The 23,758-nt window shown below is 39.9% G+C and overlaps 1 protein-coding gene across 4 annotated transcripts in view; it reads right to left on the bottom strand.

Annotated features, from left to right (window-relative positions):
• The window catches only part of PCDH17 (protocadherin 17), a 275,600-nt gene that overhangs the window by 146,033 nt on the left and 105,809 nt on the right, over positions 1 to 23,758 (bottom strand). For all 4 annotated transcript variants that reach the window (XM_073580348.1, XM_073580349.1, XM_073580350.1 and 1 more), the window contains one exon: positions 11,535 to 11,597. In XM_073580348.1, the coding sequence (XP_073436449.1) occupies positions 11,535 to 11,597 (63 nt within the window). The remainder of the gene's footprint in view (positions 1 to 11,534; positions 11,598 to 23,758) is intronic.

The raw sequence follows: 23,758 nt of genomic DNA, 5'->3' as shown, positions 1-23,758 counted from the left end.
GAGTTCAAATGATTATCTCATCTTTATTATTTAACGTTACTTTTCAGACTCTTCTTTTTTCCTTTTCAAAAGTCTTTTTACGCGAAAAAAAATAACTTTCCTAGAAATAGAGAATATTAAAAGCATAATAGACATTACAGCTGACTTCACTGTGACATGTATTCATCCCCAGTCCTTCAACAAATAATGAACTGGGAAAGTAGTGACTACATGGTACAATCAATATTCCACAGCCACTCAGCAGAGCATAAGTGCACATCTGATTATGGAGGGCAACAACGAGGTTTTCTATGAGGACAGTAAAAAACAATGAGATTTGTTTATAGGCAGCAGATCTCTTGCTTAGAATATATATTTATGCTACATGCACACGTAAATCGATTCACTAATGCCATAATAATACATTTCACCTCGGTAGAAAAGTTCCTCGACTGGCACTTCATCTAGAACTAACTACATGTTAATTTTTCTCCAGGTATACTTACTTCCAATGTTATTTGATAATTATTGTTCTCCCTCCATTAATCTTTTCAGATGTATTATGTAGCAATCATTAGTCAGATAACAGCTACAAGTAAGAACAACAGCCCACTTAGTTTTCTTCTTATATAATAATCATAATAAGAACTAAGTTTGTTTCAGAGACATCGGCAAGAACTGTACATGAGTAGGATGTACGGTGTGAACTCTGACTGTTCTGCAGAGCTACAGAAAACTTTTATATACAATTAGTTATATATAAATGCACAAGTATGTAATATAAATATATATATATATATATATATATACACACACATACACACACTGTATATGTATATGTGTATGAACATATTCTCATATACATTTACATACACACACACACACACCTACACACAGATACATACTGTTTCCCCCAAAATAAGACCTTTCCCTAAAATAAGCCCTAGCATGATCTTCAACATTTTTGGAGTACGCTAAAAATATAAGCTCTAGTCCAGAAATAAGCCTTAGTTGCAGTTCAATCATAAAAAAAAGTGTCCAGGCAGCTAAAAAAGTTAAGGGATACTGCAGGACCCTTCATCAAGGAAAGCGTATAACCCCAAGAGAGAGCAGACATCCTCAAAATCGCATTCACGAGATCCCAAATAATTAGTTAGCAGGTGTCAATGGTAGATTGGCTCTCACACATATCTGAGTCAGTGTCAGGTCCCTCGCCTTTCCAGCTGCATTGCACTGCAGCTTTCATACACAGAATGGGTACCAGTTCCACTCCGCTCCCGAGCCCGAGTGTTGTGGCCGTTTCTGGTTACCGGGTGGGGGGGTGAAGCAAAACACCGTGGAGTATAGAGGGAACTGACAGGGACACAGATTTGTGTATGTGAGAGCCCATCCACTATCAGTACTTGACAACTCTAATTACTTGGGGTTCTGGCCAGTGTGATTCTTTTAGGGGTGCCTGCTTTCATTAATGAAGGAAGAAGTTCTGCTGAATGATACCATATTCACCCTTTTAAATTGACCATAACAAAAATTCAGCCAGCAGAGAGGTGCTTTATGGAGACAAGAAGTATTTTTATATGGAGTTAAAGAGTATCATGTAACTGCAGTACAGGTAGTGTATACTGTAGTACCAATAATGGCACCATGGAAGCGTTTTACTTTTGACAATAAATGTGGCCATAAATACAGTAGCATTGAAAAAGACCTAATCACAAATAATGTATTGCCATGAATAAATGCTAAAAGTATATCTTTATTTCTGGTCTCAAATATCACAAAAGGTAAAAATAAGGAGTGCTTACTTTACTCATGACTACAACTCATTTGTGAATACCGTAGATCTGTAGAACTTTTTTTTACATGTGAACCGGTATGGTAACTGCCTGGGCAATTTTTACAGATTCAGCTTTGCTTGGTGAATAGACATTTACCATCTACTGCAGTACAGTACCGTATGCACCGGTAAGCAGAGGAACAAGAAATATACTGTACTGGTAAGGTACAATTGGACCCACAGACAACATGAGTTAAAAAAGAAAGAGCTATTTCGTCAAGTACAAGAAAGGAATCATGGAGGACTCGCTGAGCAAAAATCTTACTATTTTCTGCAAAGCAAAAATGTTAGAAGTAAACAAGTGTGCAAGGGATATGTTAAGCAGCACAAGTGTGGATCAGGTCAACAACCATTATTTCCTGAGCTAGAAGACATTTATCTGTGAATGGCTTGCTGACAGGGGAGCAAAGGCTTTGGTTCTACACAAAGTTGATATTCAAGGGCTTCCAGGGCTGCTGAGCGCAGATGGAAAAGATCCCACTCCAACGAGCACTTCATCGCATTCAAACAGTCCCTCACTACTTTCAAGACCACACTCGCCACAGCTAAACAAACCTACTTCTCATCTCTCATATCCTCCCTGTCTCACAACCCTAAACAGTTTTTCAACACCTTCAATTCTCTCCTCCGTCCCCCAGCACCTCCTCCCTCCCCACTCATCTCAGCTGAAGACTTTGCCTCATTTTTCAAGCAGAAGATTGATAACATCAGAGACAGTTTTGGTCAACAACCCCCAGAGCCCTTCCTCCCATCTTCCCAGCCCTCCACCTCCAAAACCAACTTCTCCACCATTACAAAAGATCGACTCTCCACTCTACTCTCAAGATCACATCTCACCACCTGTGCACTTGACCCGATCCCATCCCACTTCATCCCAAACCTCACCACAGTCTTCATCCCAACCCTAACCCATCTCTTCAACCTATCACTAACAACTGGTGTTTTCCCCTCAAGCTTTAAACATGCCTCCATCACACCTATCCTCAAAAAGCCCTCTCTTGACCCATCCTCTGTATCTAGCCATCGCCCTATATCACTTCTCCCCTATGCCTCCAAGCTACTGGAACAACACGTCTACCTTGAACTGTCCTCCCATCTCTCTTCTTGTTCCCTCTTCGACCGCTTACAATCTGGCTTCCGGTCACACCACTCCACTGAAACTGCCCTTACTAAGGTCACCAATGACCTCTTAATCACCAAGAGCAAGCGACACTACTCTGTCCTCCTCCTCCTGGACCTGTCGGCTGCCTTTGACACAGTGGACCATTCCCTATTATTACAGACCCTCTCATTCCTTGGCATCACAGACTTGGCCCTATCCTGGATCTCATCATACCTAACAGACCGGACATTCTGCGTCTCCCACTCACACACCACCTCCTCACCTCGCCCCCTATCTGTCGGAGTCCCACAAGGTTCAGTCCTAGGACCCCTGCTCTTCTCCATTTACACCTTTGGCCTGGGACAGCTCATAGAATCTCATGGCTTTCAGTATCATCTCTATGCTGATGACACACAGATCTACATCTCTGGACCAGATATCACCTCCCTACTAACCAGAATCCCTCAATGTCTGTCCACTATTTCATCCTTCTTCTACGCTAGATTTCTGAAACTTAACATGGACAAAACAGAATTCATCATCTTTCCCCCATCTCACGTGACCCCCCCAACGAACCTATCCATTACAGTAAATGGCTGCCCACTGTCCCCAGTCCCACAAGCTCGCTGTCTCGGGGTAATCCTTGACGCTGATCTCTCCTTCAAACCACATATCCAAGCCCTTTCCACTTCCTGCTGACTTCAACTCAAAAATATTTCACAAATCCGTTCATTCCTCAACTAAAAATCTGCAAAAACCCTAGTCCATGCCCTCATCATCTCTCGCCTTGACTACTGCAACCTCCTGCTCAATGGCCTCCCCTCGAACACTCTTGCACCCCTCCAATCTATTCTAAACTCTGCTGCCCGACTAATCCACCTGTCCCCCCGCTATTCCCCAGCTTTTCCCCTCTGTCAATCCCTTCACTGGCTCCCCATTGCCCAGAGACTCCAGTACAAAACCCTAACCATGACATACAAAGCCATCCACAACCTGTCTCCTCCATACATCTGTGAATAATAAAGTAACTTGGCACTCAACTGAATAATCCTTTGCAAATTAGATTTATTTTTATTTTTTTAATTCAGTATACCTACTCTTGTAATAATAGGACCATTTAGATCAACATGAAATTTTAAAATCTCCATAGGAATTCTTTCTTGGGTACCTGATTATCATTCCGTGATAGCAGTTGGCAGAATGAGGAAGGCCGATAATAGGCCGAAACGTTTCCAGGACTGCAATAAAATATAAAATAAATCTAATTTGCAAAGGATTATTCAGTTGGGTGCCAAGTTACTTTATTATTCACTTTGGTCTGGGTAACCTACTTGCGCACCCTGCGGTAGTGCCACGCTATATTTGACACTCCATACATCTGTGACCTCGTCTCCCGGTACTTTCCTGCACGCAACCTCCGATCCTCACAAGATCTCCTTCTCTACTCCCCTCTTATCTCCTCTTCCCACAATCGCATACAAGATTCCCCTACTCTGGAACTCTCTACCACAACATATCAGACTCTCACCTACCATCGAAACCTTCAAAAAGAGCCTGAAGACCCACCTCTTCCGACAAGCCTATAACCTGCAGTAACCACCGATCGACCAAACCGCTGCATGACCAGCTCTACCCTCACCTACAGTATTCTCACCCATCCCTTGTAGATTGTGAGCCTTCGTGGGCAGGGTCCTCAATCCTCCTGTACCAGTTATGACTTGTATTGTTTAACATTATTGTACTTGTTTTTATTATGTATACCCCTCCTTACATGTAAAGTGCCATGGAATAAATGGCGCTATAACAATAAATAATAATAATAATATTCAAGAATTTGCCTTTATAATGGCACCACAATTTGAAATATACCCAGAAGATTTCAAAGCATGGCTGAACAGCATCCTTCAGTGATGTGAACTGTCTCCAAGAAGATCCACAGCAATGTTTAGGCTGGAAGACGTTGAAATTATTAAACGTGCACTTGTATTCAAGTCCTTTGTTGATGGCATTGACTTTTCTCAATGCCAGGTTTCCAACATGATTGATACGGATGAAACAGTGATTTTGGGCCAAGGACCACAAAGAACAAATGATTTGCGGGGTGCCTCATCTGTCTATATTCTCTCCACTGGTTATAAAAGTGCAGTTGTCACCTGTGTTTTGGCAATTCGTCTTCGAGCTAATTCTTCACCTCTAATTATTACTAAGGGCAAGAAGGAGAAGACTGAGTGTTTTTCAAGAATTTATCATTCTTGAAACTGGAAAAGTCAGGTGCACACAAGCAGTTATAAGGAAATGGGTCGATTTAATGCTGCCACTTGTTTTGCAAGGTGGCCAAAGAGGCCTGCTAGTCTGGGATTTAGCCAGTACACACCATGCTAAATACATGAAGAACTTCCTTTGTGAGTCAAAAAAATCAAATAATTTTTCCTGAAGGAATGATTGCCTATCTACAGACTCTTGATATTGCAATAAACAAGCCATTCAAGGACCATTTACGCATGGAAACTAATAACTACGCTGAAAACAGAATGGAGAACAATCAGTGTCATAACTCTTTGAAGCCTAGACTGCAAGAGATTGTGACTTGGGTGAAGAATTTAAGGGAGAAAACGACTGACAGTTGTGTTGCCAATGTACTACAGGCAAGCGACATGGACAAGAGGTGCTCATTTAAGTGCTATTGCTAGACATAAGAAATTGGGGCCAATGATTCTAAAGACAACGGAGTCATAAGAAATTCATGATGGAATTCAGGGTTTGGAAAGTTATGATGATGTTCCAGAAGTGAATGACGTGATTATATTTGAATAAATTTTGTTGTTTTTTTTTGTTCAAGAATAAATGTGAATTGCTGTTCATGGAAATAAAGAAGACATCCCCCAAAAATAAGCCATTAAAAAATAATATAAGACTCAGTCTTCTTTTCGGAGAAACATGGTTCATACACACAAGTATGTATATACAGTATTTATATAACCCCTGGCTTGTCAGAGACAACCGATTGAAGGCATTGTGGGAAACCACAATTATACAGTTTGGTTGGAATTGTGTCATAAATGGTTGTAAAGCCCCCGTTACACATAGCGATATCGCTAGCAATATCGCTGTAACGTCACCGATTTTGTGACGTAGCAACGACATTGCTAGCGTTATCGCTATGTCTGATACTTACCTGTGACCAGCTCCCCCACTGCTCATCGCTGGTCGTGCGAGAACGTCCTGGACCATTTCTCATCGGGCACTTCCTGCTGAGCTTCCTGTGGCGCCGACGAGCGACGCGTGGACGCGGGCGGGAGGACGTCAGGATCGCCGCGTCTGACAGGTAAGTAGTGACCCCTGACCGCTGCTATGTCGCTGGTGAGATCTGCCTGTGTGGCAGCTCACTAGCGAACACTTAGCGATGCACCAGCGATCCATATCATTGTCGGGATCGCTGGTGCATCGCTAAGTGTAACGGTACCCTAAGAGAAGGAACGCCAGGTTTTCTTGGTATTTATTTTAATTTAATTCTTGTGTAATTGATTTCTGTCCATTTTCTTGACTAATCACTTGGTACATTTACATATTAAAAAAACGCTTGAAAGGACAGTCCACAGATTAGACAGGAGAAACAGCTACATTTTACACTAATCAACATGGTAGCAACAGAAGTAAGGGCAACCTTGCATAGACATCGGGAGTGCCTTAAAATGGATAAAAGATTCAAAATTGCAAAATTACATAAACTTAAGTGAATAATATATCTACTGGAGCAAAAAAAAAAAAAAGAAAACCAATTGTGTCATATACCATTAAATACTTATGTCCCCCCCAAAAATTGAGAAAAGTACTCAAAGAGTGATACAATTATTGGCTAACCAGAGAAATTATATTTGCAAGCTTTCAAGGCTCAGAAGGCCCCTTCATCAGGCTTAAGGCCCTTTTACATTTAGTGATGCACCAGCGATCCGACCAGCGATCCGACCCGGTCAGGATCGCTGGTGCATCGCTAAATGATCGCTAGTGAGCTGTCACACAGGCAGACCTCACAGCGATGCAGCAGCGATGCAGCGGACGATACTCACCTTTCACACACAGCGATCCTGACGTCCTCCCGCCCGCGTCCAGCGTTGCTCGTCGTCACAGCAGGAAGCCCAGCAGGAAGCAGATAACGAGAAATGGAGCCGCCCGATCTCGCGCGATCAGCGATGGACAGCGGGGGAGCCAGTCGGAGGTAAGTATCACACATAGCGATATCGCTAGCAATATCGCTATAACGTCACAAAATCAGTGACGTTTTAGCGATATTGCTAGCGATATCGCTATGTGTAAAACCCCCTATAACTGAGAAGAGATGGCAACATTTATATAGGAATTATACAAGAACATGAGAGATGCTTGCTAGAGATAGGCCAAGGAAATCTAATTAAGGTTTTTGTATACATGTAGATGAAGTGGAAGTGTTCTATTAGACATCTGAAGATCTTCACACCTCTACAAGAAGATCTTCAGATGTCTACTAGAACACTTCCACCTTATCTACATGTATACAAAAACCTTAATTTGATTTCCTTGGCCTATCTCTAGCAAGCACCAATCAGGTCTTGTATAATTCCTATATAAATGTTGCCGTCTCTTCTCAGTAATGCCTGATGAAGGGGCCTTCTGAGCCTTGAAAGCTTGCAAATATAATTTCTCTGGTTAGCCAGTACATGTATCACTCCTTGAATACTTTTCTCATTTTTTGGGGGGGACATAAGTATTTACATCAATTTTTCTGGCTAACACGGTACCACAATATTATTTTGTATTGTACACCATTAAATACTGTATTAGACCTCATTATTTGTTTTTCACATATGCAAAACATGGTAAATTTTGTTCCCTGGATTAGAAGGTGCCCCAGTAGCTAGACTCCCACCTATTTGACTTTTGTGGCAAAACTTTAAAAATAAATTGGTAAGAATAAAAAAAATCAGAATGGAAGGTTTCAAGCTTCACACATCTGGCATACTTGTTCTGCTTGTTGAAGACTCAGAAATGACCTGTATGTTCATGCCTTAAAGTAGAAATCTGTCTCTATTTTATGGCAGGCATGATTGCTATTTCCACTAAATGAATTTGCCATTCTGATAAAGTTAGCATGCAGTTATTATGGGAGATTATCATTGTATTCTAATTTTGTGAATAGCCCTGTCAAAGCTGATTTGCAACATTGTGTTACAGATAGATGAAATCAGACTGAACGTATTCATGTTAAGTAGTTGAATTATTTTCACTTAAAAAGGAAAATTTTGGTTTTTTTTTAACCTAATGCAACTGAATAGATAAAAACTGATAGAAAAACTAATGCACAAATTCAAGTGTCGAAGCAAGACATTTTACCATTTACCCTGAAGAGCTCATTTGGATCCTCACATTGCATGAAACATAGTGATCAGGCCATAGGACTGGGGTCTAGCGCCTACATCTGTCCATCACAAGAACTGATGCTCCACATAGGAGGCAATGATTCCATGTAAAAAAAATGGGATCAGTTTATTCATGAATTTCTGTGATGACACAAAACTCCCCACATGTGGAGACAGCCTCGGCATGTTTTTGCTTTGTAATCTTAGGACAGCATGAAGTAGGGGTTGACACAAATTTCAAGGATGTGTCACTTATTAGGCTGTGTGCTGTTTCCATACAAAGAAGGTTTTATTACTAGGAAATTACCACTACCCAGACTACAGCTCACATTAGCCTTGGTCTGACTCTGCCCCCTCCTATGATAAGTAGCTCACTGTCAATAGACAATGTACATAGCAAGCTGTGTTATGGGCGGGATTAGATTTCTGAGCTCTGCTACATCTAACAACTCTGATAAGTACTCATTCAGGTGACAGTTTAGATATGAATTCTAGAAGAGGATTTTCCAAGAATTATATTTTTTCCTGTATAGACTTGCTGAGGTTCAAAACACCAAACTGAGCCAAAAGGCTCATTCAGACATCAGTGACTTTTCTTGTCCGCGTACAACAGTCTGAATGTCTTTAGTGCGTTTGATCAGACGGTCAGAGGTCCATCAGTGTCAGTTTTTACCACCAGAGTTTGGCGTTTCATTAGCTTTTCTTGGATGAAAAAACTTAGAGTTTTCTCAGGCTCCTCATATTCTCAAGCTCTAGGTGTCACATATCAGCCTGTGAAAAATGGACAGCACACATATGGCATTCGAGGGATATCTGTTTTTTCACAAATCATTAAACTTGCATTGTTGAGTTTGATATGAGACTCAAAATTTGTTATGTCCGAGTACAGCACAGTAAGGGCCTTAATAAGGGTTAATTCAGTGTCAGTTTTTCTCATACGAGTTCAGTCTGTGTTTATTACAGACAGAAATCAGTTGCCCAGCACAACAACTGATGCTCCAAATAGGTGTGAATGATTCCATTGCAAAAACTGGGAACAGTTCCTTCATGAGTTTCTGATGACACAGAACTTACCACATGTGGTCCCAACCATAAAGGAAATCTGTCAGGAGATTGTTGCTATGTAATTTGAAGACAACAGGAGATAGAGGCTGAAACACAGATTTCAATGATGCGTCACTTTTTTGTCTGTGTGCTGTTTACTTACAATAAAGGTTTTATCACCTGGTGATTATCACTGCCAGTCTGGTGCTCTCCTGAGCATTGGTCTGATTCAGACCCTCTGTTTGATAAACAGCTCACTGTCAATAATCAATATACATACAGAGCCTGTTGTGGCCAGGTTTAGCTTTTGAGCTCTGGTTCATGCAACATCTAAAAACTCTGTGTCAAAACTGCTGCACCCAGTAAAGTAAGTGACACATCATTGAAATCAGAGTCACTTGCCCTATGTAATGCTACTTTCATATTAAAAACCTGGTGACAGATTCCCTTTAATAAGGGCTCATTCGGTCGTCAGTTTTACTATCATTTTTTATAACTTACTATTTGACTGTAATGTTGTTTACATATCGGTGTATTTTTGTGAACAGCTCTATAGACTATAATAACAGGCTAGAAATACGGATAGAATTTGGATCTGAAAAACTAACGACTGAAAGATATTATTTTAGGTAATCTGTCACCAGGTTTTTGCTAACACATCTGAGAACAGCATAATGTAGGAAAGGGGACCCTGAACCCAGTGATGTGTCACTTAGTTTGCTGGATGCAGCAGTTGTGACAGAGTTTTTAGATGTAGCAGAGCTCAGAAAGCTAACCCCGCTCATAACATAGGTTTCGATGTACATTGTCTACTGACAGTGAGCTGCTCTGCATAGGCTGGGCAGAGTCAGACCAGAGCAAACATGAGCAATGATAATCTCCTAGTGATAAAATCTTAATTGTATCAAAACAGCACACAGCCTAGTAATTGACACATTGCTGAAATTTGCATTAGCCCCTACTTCATGTTGTCCTAAAATTGCATAGCAAAATTCTGCTTCCAGGTTTCCTCTGAGGCTGGGTGTTCACATGTGGGGAGTTCTGTGTCATTACAGAAATTCATGAACTAACTGATCCCATTTTTTTTGTAATGGAATCATTCCCTCCTATCTGGAGCATCATTTCTTGCGCTGGACAGCTGCAGACCCCAGTTCCCAGTCCCATGGCCTGATTACTATGTTTCATGTAATGTAAGGATCCAAACTAGATCTTAAGGGTAAAGGGTAAAAAAAGCCTTGCTTCAACACTTGCACTTCAGCGTTAGTTTTGCTATCAGTTCTCATCCACTGATAGCATTAGGTAAAACAAAATTAAGCCTAATGCAATGTATATATGATTCAAGCTCTGCCTCTCTGTCGCTGCCATACAGTCTGTCTTGACAAGCTGCAGCGATGACTTTACAACGGCAGCGCATGACACCTCTGTAACTAATCGCTGATCTCAGCGAGGATGTCTAGGTACATGGATCAACACATGGCCCTTGAGCTCAGTGATTGGCTGCAGAGGTCATGTGAGCTATAGTCACGATGTCCCCGCTGCAGCCTGTCGATAAAAGTTTGGCAGTGGTAAGGAGGCAGAACTGAAGAGACAGCGCGTATATGACTCAGTCTGATATTCTTAACCTCAGAAAGAATATGCAGTAAAAAGAAAAATTCTTGAAAAATCTCTTCAAAATGGGACTGGTCACCAAAAAAAGTCCCTGAGGTGATATAAATATATGTAGCCTCATTGGAGCCTCATTTCATTATTGACTGAAGACCTTTTTCGTCATTGTATCAAGTACATTAATTATAACAAGCCAAATGCTATTCATTCATTATATAGAAAATATGATATATAGGATATTGCGTAGAATTACACTTAGGCCTCATTCAGATTTCCATTTTTCATGTGTTCTCTTTTTCATTTCACAAGTCTAGGGGTCCATAAAAATCACATGTGCAATTTGTGTGATGTCCATTTTTAACACTACAGTAGGTAGGAGAAGCTTTGATTTTTTTTTTCTTCTTTTGCAGAATAAATGTACAAAATATTGACATAAACCAAACACTGATGAAAATCTGATCCAAAATACTGATGAAAATTGGTCTTTTTTTCATGTTGGTGAAAAAAACGGACATCTGAATGTGACCCAAGACAGAGGCTGTTACGCGCATACAAGAATAAAGAAGCTGCTCCTTACCTGTACAGACTGTCTTACACACAGACTTGGCATTACATCGCTCCAGAGTTTTGCAACAGGGATCTGAAAGTGCAAGAATAGAGTAGACATCTATGAGCTGACACTATTTCACAGCCATTTGTCTGTACATTGTCAGGAATATAGGCCTGATGAGGGCAGAGCAAAGTACTGCAGTGCATAGGCGCTGGGCCTCTCTGACCTTTCCTGCCGCCTGTGCAATGCAGTACTTTGGTCTGCCCTCCACAGGGCATATAAGTACACTTGTGCAGGAGTGGGATACCGGGGAGCCATGAAGCAAGCAGGAGGGTGGCGATCATAAGAAGATGGGAGGCGCCGGACCTGTGACACCCGGACAGCCCTGAAGGCAAGTATAAAAAAAACTTATTTTTCTTATCTTTCTGGTCAGATCAGGGGCTTATCTACAGCATTATAGAATGCTGTAGATAAGCCCTGAAAGGAAGTGGTTGTATCTTATATCAGTCAAAACTGCTGACAGGTTCCCTTTAGCTAAGATTTTTTGTGAGAGTATAGATTATTCAGTAGTTTTGTGAGGAAAACAAGCAACTAATTATCAGAATTTTTTAACCAATCAGATACTGAAGCGTTATTCCCGTTTCTAACTTTGATGGCTGAGATGGAAGTATCCAGTTCTAGGTCGTGGCCACAAGAGGAGAGGTCATGAAAAGAACCTAGGGCACCTTCACTACGCTGTTAGTATTGGAATAAATGGGAATTACATCTTGGGACTATCTTGCCTTATTATACTATTTCCGCCACTTCCTTTCTTTTATATGGGAGTTACACAAACAATGTAAGACAGCTGTGATTTTCTACTTTCCGGACCCCGTCTCTGGAAACCTGGGACCTATACTCAGCTACTCCCATCTCGGCCATGAAAGGAAAATATGGGAAAATCCTGTAATGCAATTCCGTAGCATATTAACACATTTCTACACGTGTCAAAGTTGTGGTGCGAGCCATGGTACACTTTCAATAACAACACTACGCGTGTGCAAAGTATCGATGTGTTGCCCGTACTTCGAAAACAAAGCATTTTGTGTTAGAATTCACACAAACATCTTACCAAGAACACAAAATGTGATTTTATATAAAAATTGAGAAAAGAATACAGGATTCAGTCATGTGGTACAATTATAACTTTTTTTTCTTTAAGTGTGCAACATATTTAAAGTGGTTGTCCTAGATATTACTAACATATCGTTAGGATACGTCATCAGTGTCAGATTGGTGGGTGTCCAAAACTCAGCACCCCTCTAATAAACTGTTACCTGGAGTCATTAGACTTTCACAGTGGTTAGTGCAAAAATGTTACAGCTCTGTACACGGTTTAGTGGCCACTTTTAGGTACTGCAGTTCAGATCATATTGCTTTTAAGAACTAAGAATAGCCATGACAACAGGGTTGCCAATTTAACTTTATATTTTTTCTGGACAGCTGATTAAAAAAATCAGGAACAGACAAGATTTTTTACAAACACGCTGGAAAACCATAATAAGTCATTATGACTATAAGTGATAAATGTCTACAGCCCATAATTCTGATGATGAGCTCCATTCACAGTTTACAGTAAAATGATGATAGTTACAGTCAAAATAATCAGTATAAGGACACCTCATATTTTTTTTAACGCACAGTGCAAAAAAGTGCCTTATTTTTACAGACTGTCCAAGAATTCTGGACGATTGGCAATCCTGCATGACATACTGTATTGTACAGATATGTGGTGATCTAGTTCAGTACTTTAGAAATGTTGAACCTGATGGACCTATGTATTTTTTCAACCTATATAAACACTGTAACTTAACCAAGTACCTATGTAACAGTGTTCTTCTTGCGACCTCAAATCCAAGTACCAGCTGATTAGTATGGGTGCCAATTAGGAGATAGGTCATCAATAACAGTCCAGAGCAACCTATCTAAGATATCTCCTGGTTTCTAAAGGATCTCAAAAAGTACCAAATATATTACTATATTATATGCATGCAGACAGGAGAAATACAAACATACAATGGTTGGAGCAAAATTTACGTTTAAACTTAAAGATTACCTTTCATCATAATTTTCTGAACACACAAAATAGAGTGATTTCAGAGTAAGAGATAACAGAGATGGCAGTGCTATGAGAGATGATAAAAGGGGCTTATAATGTGACACAGCTAAACTCAGCTGTGCTGCCTTTCTGCTCACACTAACGCATACACAAATTTAGACTAGGAGATCAGGACTGTCTGACAATATACATCACACTCTGAAAAACATGGTCTAAGCTATTGTGGAGGAAATGTTTCTTTGTTCATTCTGTGTCCAGTTGAACATGAAAAATTTAGTAAAGTGAGAACTGCTTCAGACTAGTCATCCAAGACAAAGTGTCAGGCCGGCTTTCAAAGCATACCTTCTCTGAAATGCTGCATTTCCCAGTAAAGCATGAACGACTGTAATAAAGAAGTCAGCGTCGGATTCATGCTGCCTGTGGTCTGGGCAGCATAAATCAGCTCTCAGGCTCACTATAATGCAAAAAATGAACAAACAGCTACACGCAGCGCAGAGATAAATGCATTCTTATAAATGTGATAAACAGTATATAACCAATGAAAATTAAAGTATTAAAACTGTGAGCTGCTAATATTTACACAATGTTAACACAGAGTTCAACGAAATAAACAGTCATAATGAGATTAATTCTTACAGTGGCAAATACATTAATGAATAACCTTGAAATAGATGGAGAGGTGACACAATTTAGTCATCCTTTTATTTCAGGAAAAAGCTCCAAGGACCTTAATGTTTGTAATGAACATTAGGTTGGTATGGAGACTTGAGACACTGTAGGGAAGACAGGGTGGGGACGTAGAGAAATATCTTACTGGAGACTTCTTTATTCCTAATACGGATAAAATGATGGTGATATTGATTGTATATTGTAATGGGAGTGAAACTAGAACAAAAATGAAAAAAACAGAATTCAGTTAATAACGTTACTAACCTGCCTGATGCGTGGGAGAAAATAAATGTTATTCCCCCAGCAGAGTTTGTGTTTCAATCATGGGGCGGCACCAGCATGAGTTCAGTAACCATGCCACCGGCTGTAACCAAGCCATCGGCCCTGACTGACATTGACTCTGCACTGGGCTAGCTGTCAGTCAGGACTGGGGGTGCGGTTACAGCCGATGTTCTGTATTCTCAGAGCGGTGGCTGAACCCGTGTCGGCACTGCCCCAGTTACCAGTTACCGTACACTGCTGGGGGGGGAATAAAGTTCATTTTGTCCCCATAACGTTTGAATGAGGGCAGGCGCCGGGCAGATTAGTAATGCTATGAACCCCATATCTGCAGGTTAATAGTGTTTTTATGATGACAGATTCCCTTTAAAACACTTGTCCCCATAGTCAACAGAAAAGGGTCCTTTAAAGCAGAAGGTGGCCAAGTATATCTACTTCTAAATTTATATAATTAAAGTGAAATTGCAATTTGATAAAATGCCTGATATATGTATATGGTAACATTCTAGATGTTTTGTGGGTCAAGGCGCAGAGATCAGATGCTTGAAACAAAAGGATGATCAGCTTAACATGGTGACTCACTGCAAAAGATTTGCACTGCTCAGCTCTCCTCAGTGGCTGAGAATAGTCCTGTTTGACTCTCCTTGATGACTGAGATCAATCCTGTTTGTTTTTCCTTGGTGGCTGACATAGGCTATGTTTGACTCCCTTTGGTGGTGGAGAGCAATCTTTTTTGGCTGTAATTGATGACTGAGATCAACCCTGCTTGGATCTCCTTGGTGGCTGAGATCAATTCTGCTTGACTCTCCTTTGTGGCTGAGGATGGTTGTGTTCAGCTCTCCTCAGCGGCTGTGATCAGTCCTGTTTGACTCTCCTAGATGGCTGAGATAGGCTATATTTGGCTCTCATTGGGTGAATAAAATGCATGTGCATGAACTCACAGTTGTGGGGACAAAGAACTCAGGTTTCTGATTAAAAAATAATATATATAATAATAATAGTGGGTCTCAAGGACTGAAACATTGATCCCAACATGTCACTATTATATTTTAAAATGTTAAGTACACTATATATTTAAGCATAAATTTAATATAATAAAAAATTATAACTTAGAAATTTGTCATTTAAGACTAGCGGTGTAGAATTGAGAAATTAATTTCAACTTTCTTACAACAGTTACACATCAGTCCACACGACTGTAAGTTGCATTCCTTTCCTATTCGCTGCTTCCCATTTACAATATGGAGGAAATGAACACTTCATGATACTGAGTGGGCAGATAGGATGCTTCACAATTTAATTTCCTTATATTTATTTCAAGCAGAGTTATTCAGTTTAATAAACTCATACATACACAGCTTGAAATGTTTTTTTTATCTAGTATAGACTAATCCTAAAAGCCCAAAACTTTGATGGAAGTTAGACAATCAGAAATAGCAATCAAATGAAGCATGTACTGATTAAATAGAAACGATGATTATTTCACTTGTTTCAGCTTCATGCCAAACTAATAATGATTTTGTAAAATCATAAAAAGGAACACTCTCCTACATTACCCATTACCACTGCCAGCTCTCTCCAAAATGCAAAAATAAAGCTGTTAAAACTCGTTTCCCTTCATTATGTTCTTAGACCTGTTTTGTTTGTGGGCTAAATTGAGTGGCCACTTCCAATATGACTACTATTACAGATGAAAGGTTTGCTTGAGTGGCATGTAAATGGGCCTATGCAGTAAAGCATGTATCACTTCCATAATGATACCTAACTACTGTATAATTGTTTCAGAAGTGTTGGAGAAGTGAGTGACAACTTTATTAGAAGCTTTAATGGTGACCATGTGATCCATAGTTTCATAATATTAGAATTTAAGGCAGAAATATCTAACTAAAATAATAAACATATTTACTGGTGTGTTATAATTTATAGAGGTTATCCAATATGAAACCAATCAATCTTCAAGGACTCAGGGCATGGTAAGTAAAAACACCAAATTGCCTACTGGACTGATGCTGCTCCTTCACACACTGCTCTTCCACACTGCTCCACTGTGTCCCCAGCCAGTCTCCTGGCATTAATATCCAGACAGGGTAGAAGAGGTATGATAGGTAAACTGTGACCATTGCAACCAATCAGTGCTAACTGATCGACTGCAGACTTCTTATTTGTATGCCCAAAAAGAGGGAAGTACCAGACCAAATAATAAAATAAAAATAGTTTAGTGGTAAATATATTAAAATTATTACAAAGAAATAAAAGGGTATAGAACAAGGCAGAGTGAACTCCAAGCAACAGTATATAAAATCAGGTGATTTTATATACTGTTGGAAGAAGCGGTGAAGCGAAACGCGCATCGGGGTCTTCTCTCCTTGCAATCACTGCATCAGGTATTGTTTACATTCTTTCAGCATCTTGGTATTATGCAATGATGTTATCCCTTGCTAGTATAGCAAAGCACTTTGGCATATTGCACTTTCCTTAGCCCTTATTGATACCTACTCTGCTTATTGATACCTACCCTGCTTTGGCACACGGCACTTTTCTTTTGCATTATTTTGTAAATTCTACCTTTGGCTAATGCTGCTAGTCTTGTAGCTCAGTTTCCTCACCCATATTTATACTACACCCACATGGGTACTACAGTTTGTTGAGATATTGGGTGTTTATTTCTGGCTCTTAACAAGTTGCTATTTTATATACCTGGTTCACCTGATTTTATATACTGTTGCTTGGAGTTCACTCTGCCTTGTTCTGTACCCTTTTGTTTCTTTGTAATAATTTTAATATATTTACCAATAAACTATTTATATTTTACTATTTGGTCTGGTACTTCCCTCTTTTTGGGTATATTGTCTCCTTTTTGGAAGTTGATACATTATATTTATGGTCTCTTTTTTGGGTTTAAGACTTCTTATTTGTCTGATCAGGAAGACTGGAAAGGCCCATACACTTCTATGGAAGCCCTATTTTAACTGCTTAAAAACTATGCAATAGAGGGGTTGGAGGGGCCCTGTGCAAGAGCTGAAAATGGGCTTCTTAGTCTGAAAAGTACAGATTTGATGACATTCCTTACCTAACTCAACTTTCCCCAAAGTACATTTTTATTAATAGATCTTGGAATAAACGAGAATAAACATTTCCATGCCTGTTTTTAAGCAATGTTTCATCTCAAAGAAAGAATCAGCTGTGATCACCTGCTGTCCTGTTTGTATTCACTCTTGCCTCCTCCCCTGTCCAGGAGATGTGGTATGATCAGACCATGTTCCTGCACAGTCAGGCACCACCAATACACAGCAGGGGCACATTTATAAGATTATCTCAGCACAGGAACATTTTTTTAACGCATCCAATTGTGGAATTTATATTTATTCCAAGATATATTAATAAAAACGTACTTTGTTTGTGGGAAAACCCCTTTCATTTTTACTTTTAATATTACTGTAGCAGCCGTAAATGAAATACACTTGTATTCTAAGAGTAGATTACCAAATAAAACATATTTGTGATTTCCCAGTGCAGGTTATGTAAAAAGGTAATTACAGTGCCACCTAGTAAAATAGTAAAAACCCACCAATAACATTGCAGCAGCTTACCGGAGAGAAAGAGTAGTTATCCTACAGCTAGCTTCTGACTGAAACACGAATATCACAGTTACAGTAGCTACATGACTAAAACGAATTGTAAATTCATAGCATGGCACCTGTTATAACCCCACTCCGTAAGTCAGTGGTTTCCCGTACTTTAGCCCACCTGTGATGTCACGGATGCTGACAGCAGTTACCTCACTGTAACCCACACGTTGTCACAACAAATTATGTGATGAAAACCCCTTGTTCTGTCATAATAGTGCACTTCAGAGAAAGCCACAAGTGTTGTCAGAATAGCTAAGCTCACAGGAATCCTTGTGTGCGAGCCACAAGCCACCTCAACTATGGTTGTCTAGAAAACCCCTCACTGCTGGACTGTGCCACTATTCATTGTGAGTATTCTGTAGGCCCGATTCATCCAGAATGAGTTTTGTATGCCAGTCTTGAATGTGATGTGCCAAATTCATTAAAAGTTGTGCCTCCTAATGAATTTGATGCATCTAATAGCTGCCATGCGACACTACAAGACACTGTATATACACCAGTAGTATATCTCTGTCAAAACTGACATCACTCTTAGGAGAAAATTATGATTAATTTTTCGACTATGCTAAGCCACATATTCCTTGCCCACTTTTCAAAGTGGTCAAAGCTGACCTGGACTGGTACACAAATGGCAAAAAAGAAATTATAACACAACTCTGACAAAAAATGTTTGATGAAATGGCCAATATTTATAAACGCAGCAGTAGGAAAACCAGCCTGTGGCTGCATATGCTGCGCATAGTGTGCACGCCCCTGGCTCTATGATATTTAAATTGGTTGTTCAGATTTTCTTTTTCTTTTTTTAAAAAAAAAGATGTTTTTATTCTTTAATACAGTACATTGCAGTCATCATATTATATAGCACTGTGTGCTTACAATTGCTCATTGTGCCCATCTACCCAGTTAATTCTTAAGTGTTCTAATTTCTCTGCTGTATATAGAAACAGGAAGCCTCTTTTCCCTGCATGAGTCATCCCCTTCTTCAACTCCTGATCCAGCTGCTCCTTTCCTCCCCCTTCCTGGGACTGCATTAATGAGTCATGCAGAGAAAAGAGACTTCCTGTTTCTACATAGAGCTTATATCCAAGATGTATCGTTTATCCTTGTGGAGATTGACATGCTAAGCATGCCTAGATGAGGAGACTTAAAGCTGCGATGCTCCTCTGGGAAATATGCAAATTGTCTCTTCAGACAGGAAGAGGACTAGAACTCTAGTGCCACCTATTGGAAGTAGCCATCCTAAAAGTCAATGTCGACCCTTTAATGAGCCTTCTCACATGACCTAGGATAAAATTTAGCACTTATCCTAGGTCATATGACAAGTCTCATTAAAGGGTCGACATTGACTTTTAGGATGGCTACTTCCAATAGGTGGCACTAGAGTTCTAGTCCTCTTCCTGTCTGAAGAGACAATTTGCATAAATAGAGCTTAGAAAGATTCAGCTAGTCAGTTTTTAATTCATGCGATGACATAAACCTAATGGAAAAGAGAAGTACTAGGTAGAAAGGCAAAATGAGCAAAAGTAAGCACACACTGCTACATAATATGATGATTGCAATATATTACGAGGATTAATATTTTGATGGAAGTGCTTCTTTAAAATGGGTCCAAATACTGCATTGACCTTGTCCTGAGAAAGGCTGCCTATCGTTGTCTTCCAAAGAGGACTGTTTGCAGCAGTAACCACTGCGTCCAGTTATTGCAGCAATTAAAAAACCTGTCTCTGACAAAAAAGGAGGCTAGGAGATTGATGTGGACGGAAGAGAGGATACACAGGTTAGCATAATTTTTTTATTATTTTTGACAATGCTAAATCCTGTTTTAAAGGAAAAAATGCTGGACTACACATTTAACATCTTTGCATGTAATTTGGCAACATCAAACACATAATGCATCTGAAAGAAAACCTTCCGTTGGAAGATACAGGTGACAAATCTGCAGCTATTTATGATCCCTATATATTCAACACTGTAGAATCAGCCCATTCATTTTACATAACCATTGCTCACTCTACTGAAAGTTAACAATAGACAACATTTTATTGACATCCTGCATTCAAGATTCTATTCTCTCTCTTTCTAAGGCTGATGGCAAAAATACATTTTTAAGCAATTCTTTTCTATTATAATTTCTAACTTAACTTTAAACTAAGTGAGCAATCAGATTGCAGCAAAGACATCGGAGCCCAGAACTGATTTGTAAGAATCTCAATAATTTTTTCATGGATTTAAATTATTGTAGTGAAATACTTCAATGGTCAAACCCTGCCCAGTATGAAGATTATTGGCAACAAAAATCCCATAAATAGAAGGTGATAAGGAGACAAGGGACCACTCAGCTCCAACACCATAAGCGTAAGCTCAAAAACTAGTGTTAATAACAGGAGAAACAAAAGAGCACGCAGTCAATTTTATATATAAAAAAATACAAAAGTTGTTTTTATTAGGTTACAACAATCCAAGACAAATAACAAAGAAGTGCTCATGAATAAGTGTGGACAATATGTCCCATGGAACAACCCCTCACATTCCCCTAGATGGAAAACCCAATAAGCAACACACATGGGAAAAATATCCTATCTAAATCAAGATGCCATATCAGCATCTAAGGGGTAAATCGCTGCAACAGCGGTCACAGAATAGGAAACAAGAACTGCCTGCTAGCAATAGTGGTAAAAATGTGCCCAATGCTAATTAAATACTGAAGCTGCAGACAGATACCCATAGAGCAACTTACTCGGGAGGGGAAGGAGAGGAGGTTCAGCAGTGAGGCCTCCGATGCCCATTTTGCGATGTCCCCCGCCGCTTTATCAAGGTATCTATGGGTACTGTCTGCAGCTTCAGTATTTAACTAGCATTGGGCACATTTTTACCACTATTGCTAGCAGGCAGTTCTTGTTTCCTATTCTGTGACCGCTGTTGCAGCGATTTACCCCTTAGGTGCTGATATGGCATCTTGATTTAGATAGGATATTTTTCCCATGTGTGTTGCTTATTGGGTTTTCCAGGACAGCTCCTGCAGCTTTGGCCAATTAAAAAAAAGAGATAAATAATAATAATAATAATAATAATAATAATAATGATACATTTTATTTCTATAGCGCCGACATATTCAGCAGCACTTTACATTTCAGAGGGGACATGTACAGACGATAGACATTACAGCATAACAATAATCACATAGATCATAACAGATACCAAGAGGAATGAGGGCCCTGCTCGCAAGCTTGCAGTCTATGAGGAAAGAGGTAGACACAAAAGGTGGGTGGTAACAGTTGCCCTGATTGTATTGACCAGCCATAATGTTAAGTGTGTAACAGTACAGACAGAGGGCTAATGGATGCATAAAGCATGTGGGAGCATGATGCGGGGAACCTTGTTATGATAAAACTTTTGGCTGTGCCACACAGGGATAGATTAGGTTAATGTGTTGAGGTGGTAGACCAGTCTGAATAAATGCGTTTTCAGGGCACGCTTAAAATTTTGGGGATTGGGGACTAATCATATTGACCTGGGAAGTGCATTCCAAAGAATAGGCGCAGCACGTGTATAGTCTTGGAGACGGGAGTGGGAGGTTCTGATTATTGAGGATGCTAATCTCAGGTCATCAGCAGAACGGAGGGCGCAGGTAGGGTGGTATACTGAAACAAGGGAGATGTAGAGTGGTGCTGAGCCATGGAGAGCTTTGTGGGTGAGGGTAATAAGTTTGTACTGGATTCTGGAGTGGATGGGTAGCCAGTGTAATGACTTGCACAAGGTAGAGGCATCGGTATAATGATTGGCGAGGAATATGATCCTCCACAATCCAGCTAGCTTTGGAGCACTCTATTTGAAAAGAGGTTATTGCCGACACCTCTCCTGATCTCAGCTGAAATTGATAAATAAAATAATATATTAAAAATGTATGATTTTTATTTTCACTTCAATTTAGTAGTGGCGTAAAATGTGCAGTGCTTACAAGCTCTTTCTAATACAGCTTGCAAGCAGTACTCTGAAGCTCAAAAAACAGAGAAAAAAAGGTGGCACTCTCCATCCGATAAAACATTCCTTTATTAAGACCATGACATGGGTACAGCGGGAGAGGAGCGGATAACTTCTGTAGACGATGGCCATTTCGCACTGACTGCACTTCAACGGGTCCTATGCATACTATTCTTGAGCACAGGACCCGTTGAAGCACAGTCAGCGTTTAATAGCCGTCATCCACAGAAGATATCCGCTCCTCACTTACTGTACCCGTGTCACTGACTAAATAAAGGAATATTTTATCGGATGGTGAGTGCCACCTTTTTTTCTCTGTTTTTGGACTACAATTGGTTCCTTCATGTTTTGGTGTGCACCCATATTCCTTCAGTTGTTTGGTGTCCAGCTTACACCAAGGTAGATTTCAATTTCAGCTGAGATCAGGAGAGGTGCCGGCAATAACTTCTTTTCAAACTGAGTGCTCTGAAGCTAGCTGGATTGTGGAGGCTGGCGATTAGATCCTGATCTGGCTAGCTTCAGTGCAACCGCACACCTTGACTTCTAACATTAGAAAGGGCACAGTTGTAGCTAGCGTCACAACGATGCTCCTTGCCCAAACTGTCCATCAACCAGGAAAACATGGAAGTAGGGAGTAGATTGCCTTTAAGGCTATTAGCATCAGAGCATCACTAACTGAATGACCCAATAACTTATATTTGCAGCTTGTTAGACACATTTTTTGCAGTAAACGTCGGATAACGTTTTATAAAATGCAAATCTCTTAATTCCCTGTTAGACACTGAACCATAAGCGCGACACTTGCTTCTTACTGAGATTCTGCATAAATTCTTAATCCGAGTCATCAATATCTTGCATGAGGTGTTATCTTGTCATGCTATGCAGTTCAAGGAGCTGATACATCAAGCAAAACTTAGTTTAACTATAATTGATTACTCATCAGCATGGAGCATCTTAGAACGAGATTTCTTGTCACATCAGGAAAACGACACAATTTGCCTGTAAAATCTATCATCCCATACATGTCGATGCAGCTATAAATTGGTAATCCCCCCCCCTTCTTTTAGTCTTAGCAGCGTTCTTACGGTGGAAACGCATTCGCTTTAACGGTAACCTTTTATATTTAAATATTTGACATTTCCGAATAAAATGGTGCATTGTAAAAGTTTCAAATTAAAGCACAAATAATCCCATAACTGGCCTAATAATAGCGGGCAATTCCATATAATAATTCTGCTGTGTCCTTTCTTCTCTGACCTTTACTCCAGTGAGAAACCTCATTTAATTCTGTCTATTGAAGGAACATAAAAACAGTTTATGTAGCGCTCGGCCCAATCCCACTGGAAATAAGTTTGAAAGAATAAAGCTTGGTTCATCTTTTTTTGTAAGTGTTACTCATTTTATTGGCTAAACAGAGGAAGCCAATAATTGGGAGCACTGGGGTATCATTTAAAAGGTTTAGTATAAGTCAATCTAATTTTTAACACAGGTTTTATTGACTGTTCTTTGTTTAGGCAGGGAAATCCAGTAAGGTTCCGTTGTTTAGCATCCAAAGGTTTTTGTTCTTTAATGTGCTAATAAAAGCAGAGGAAAGA

The sequence above is a fragment of the Dendrobates tinctorius genome, unplaced genomic scaffold (genome assembly GCF_039654945.1).
Source record: "Dendrobates tinctorius isolate UK_male_01 unplaced genomic scaffold, ASM3965494v1 ptg000064l, whole genome shotgun sequence".
NCBI classification, from domain to species: Eukaryota; Metazoa; Chordata; class Amphibia; order Anura; family Dendrobatidae; genus Dendrobates; species Dendrobates tinctorius.
Note: the sequence above shows the minus strand (reverse complement) of the source record. Positions and strands in the feature narration are given on the sequence as shown.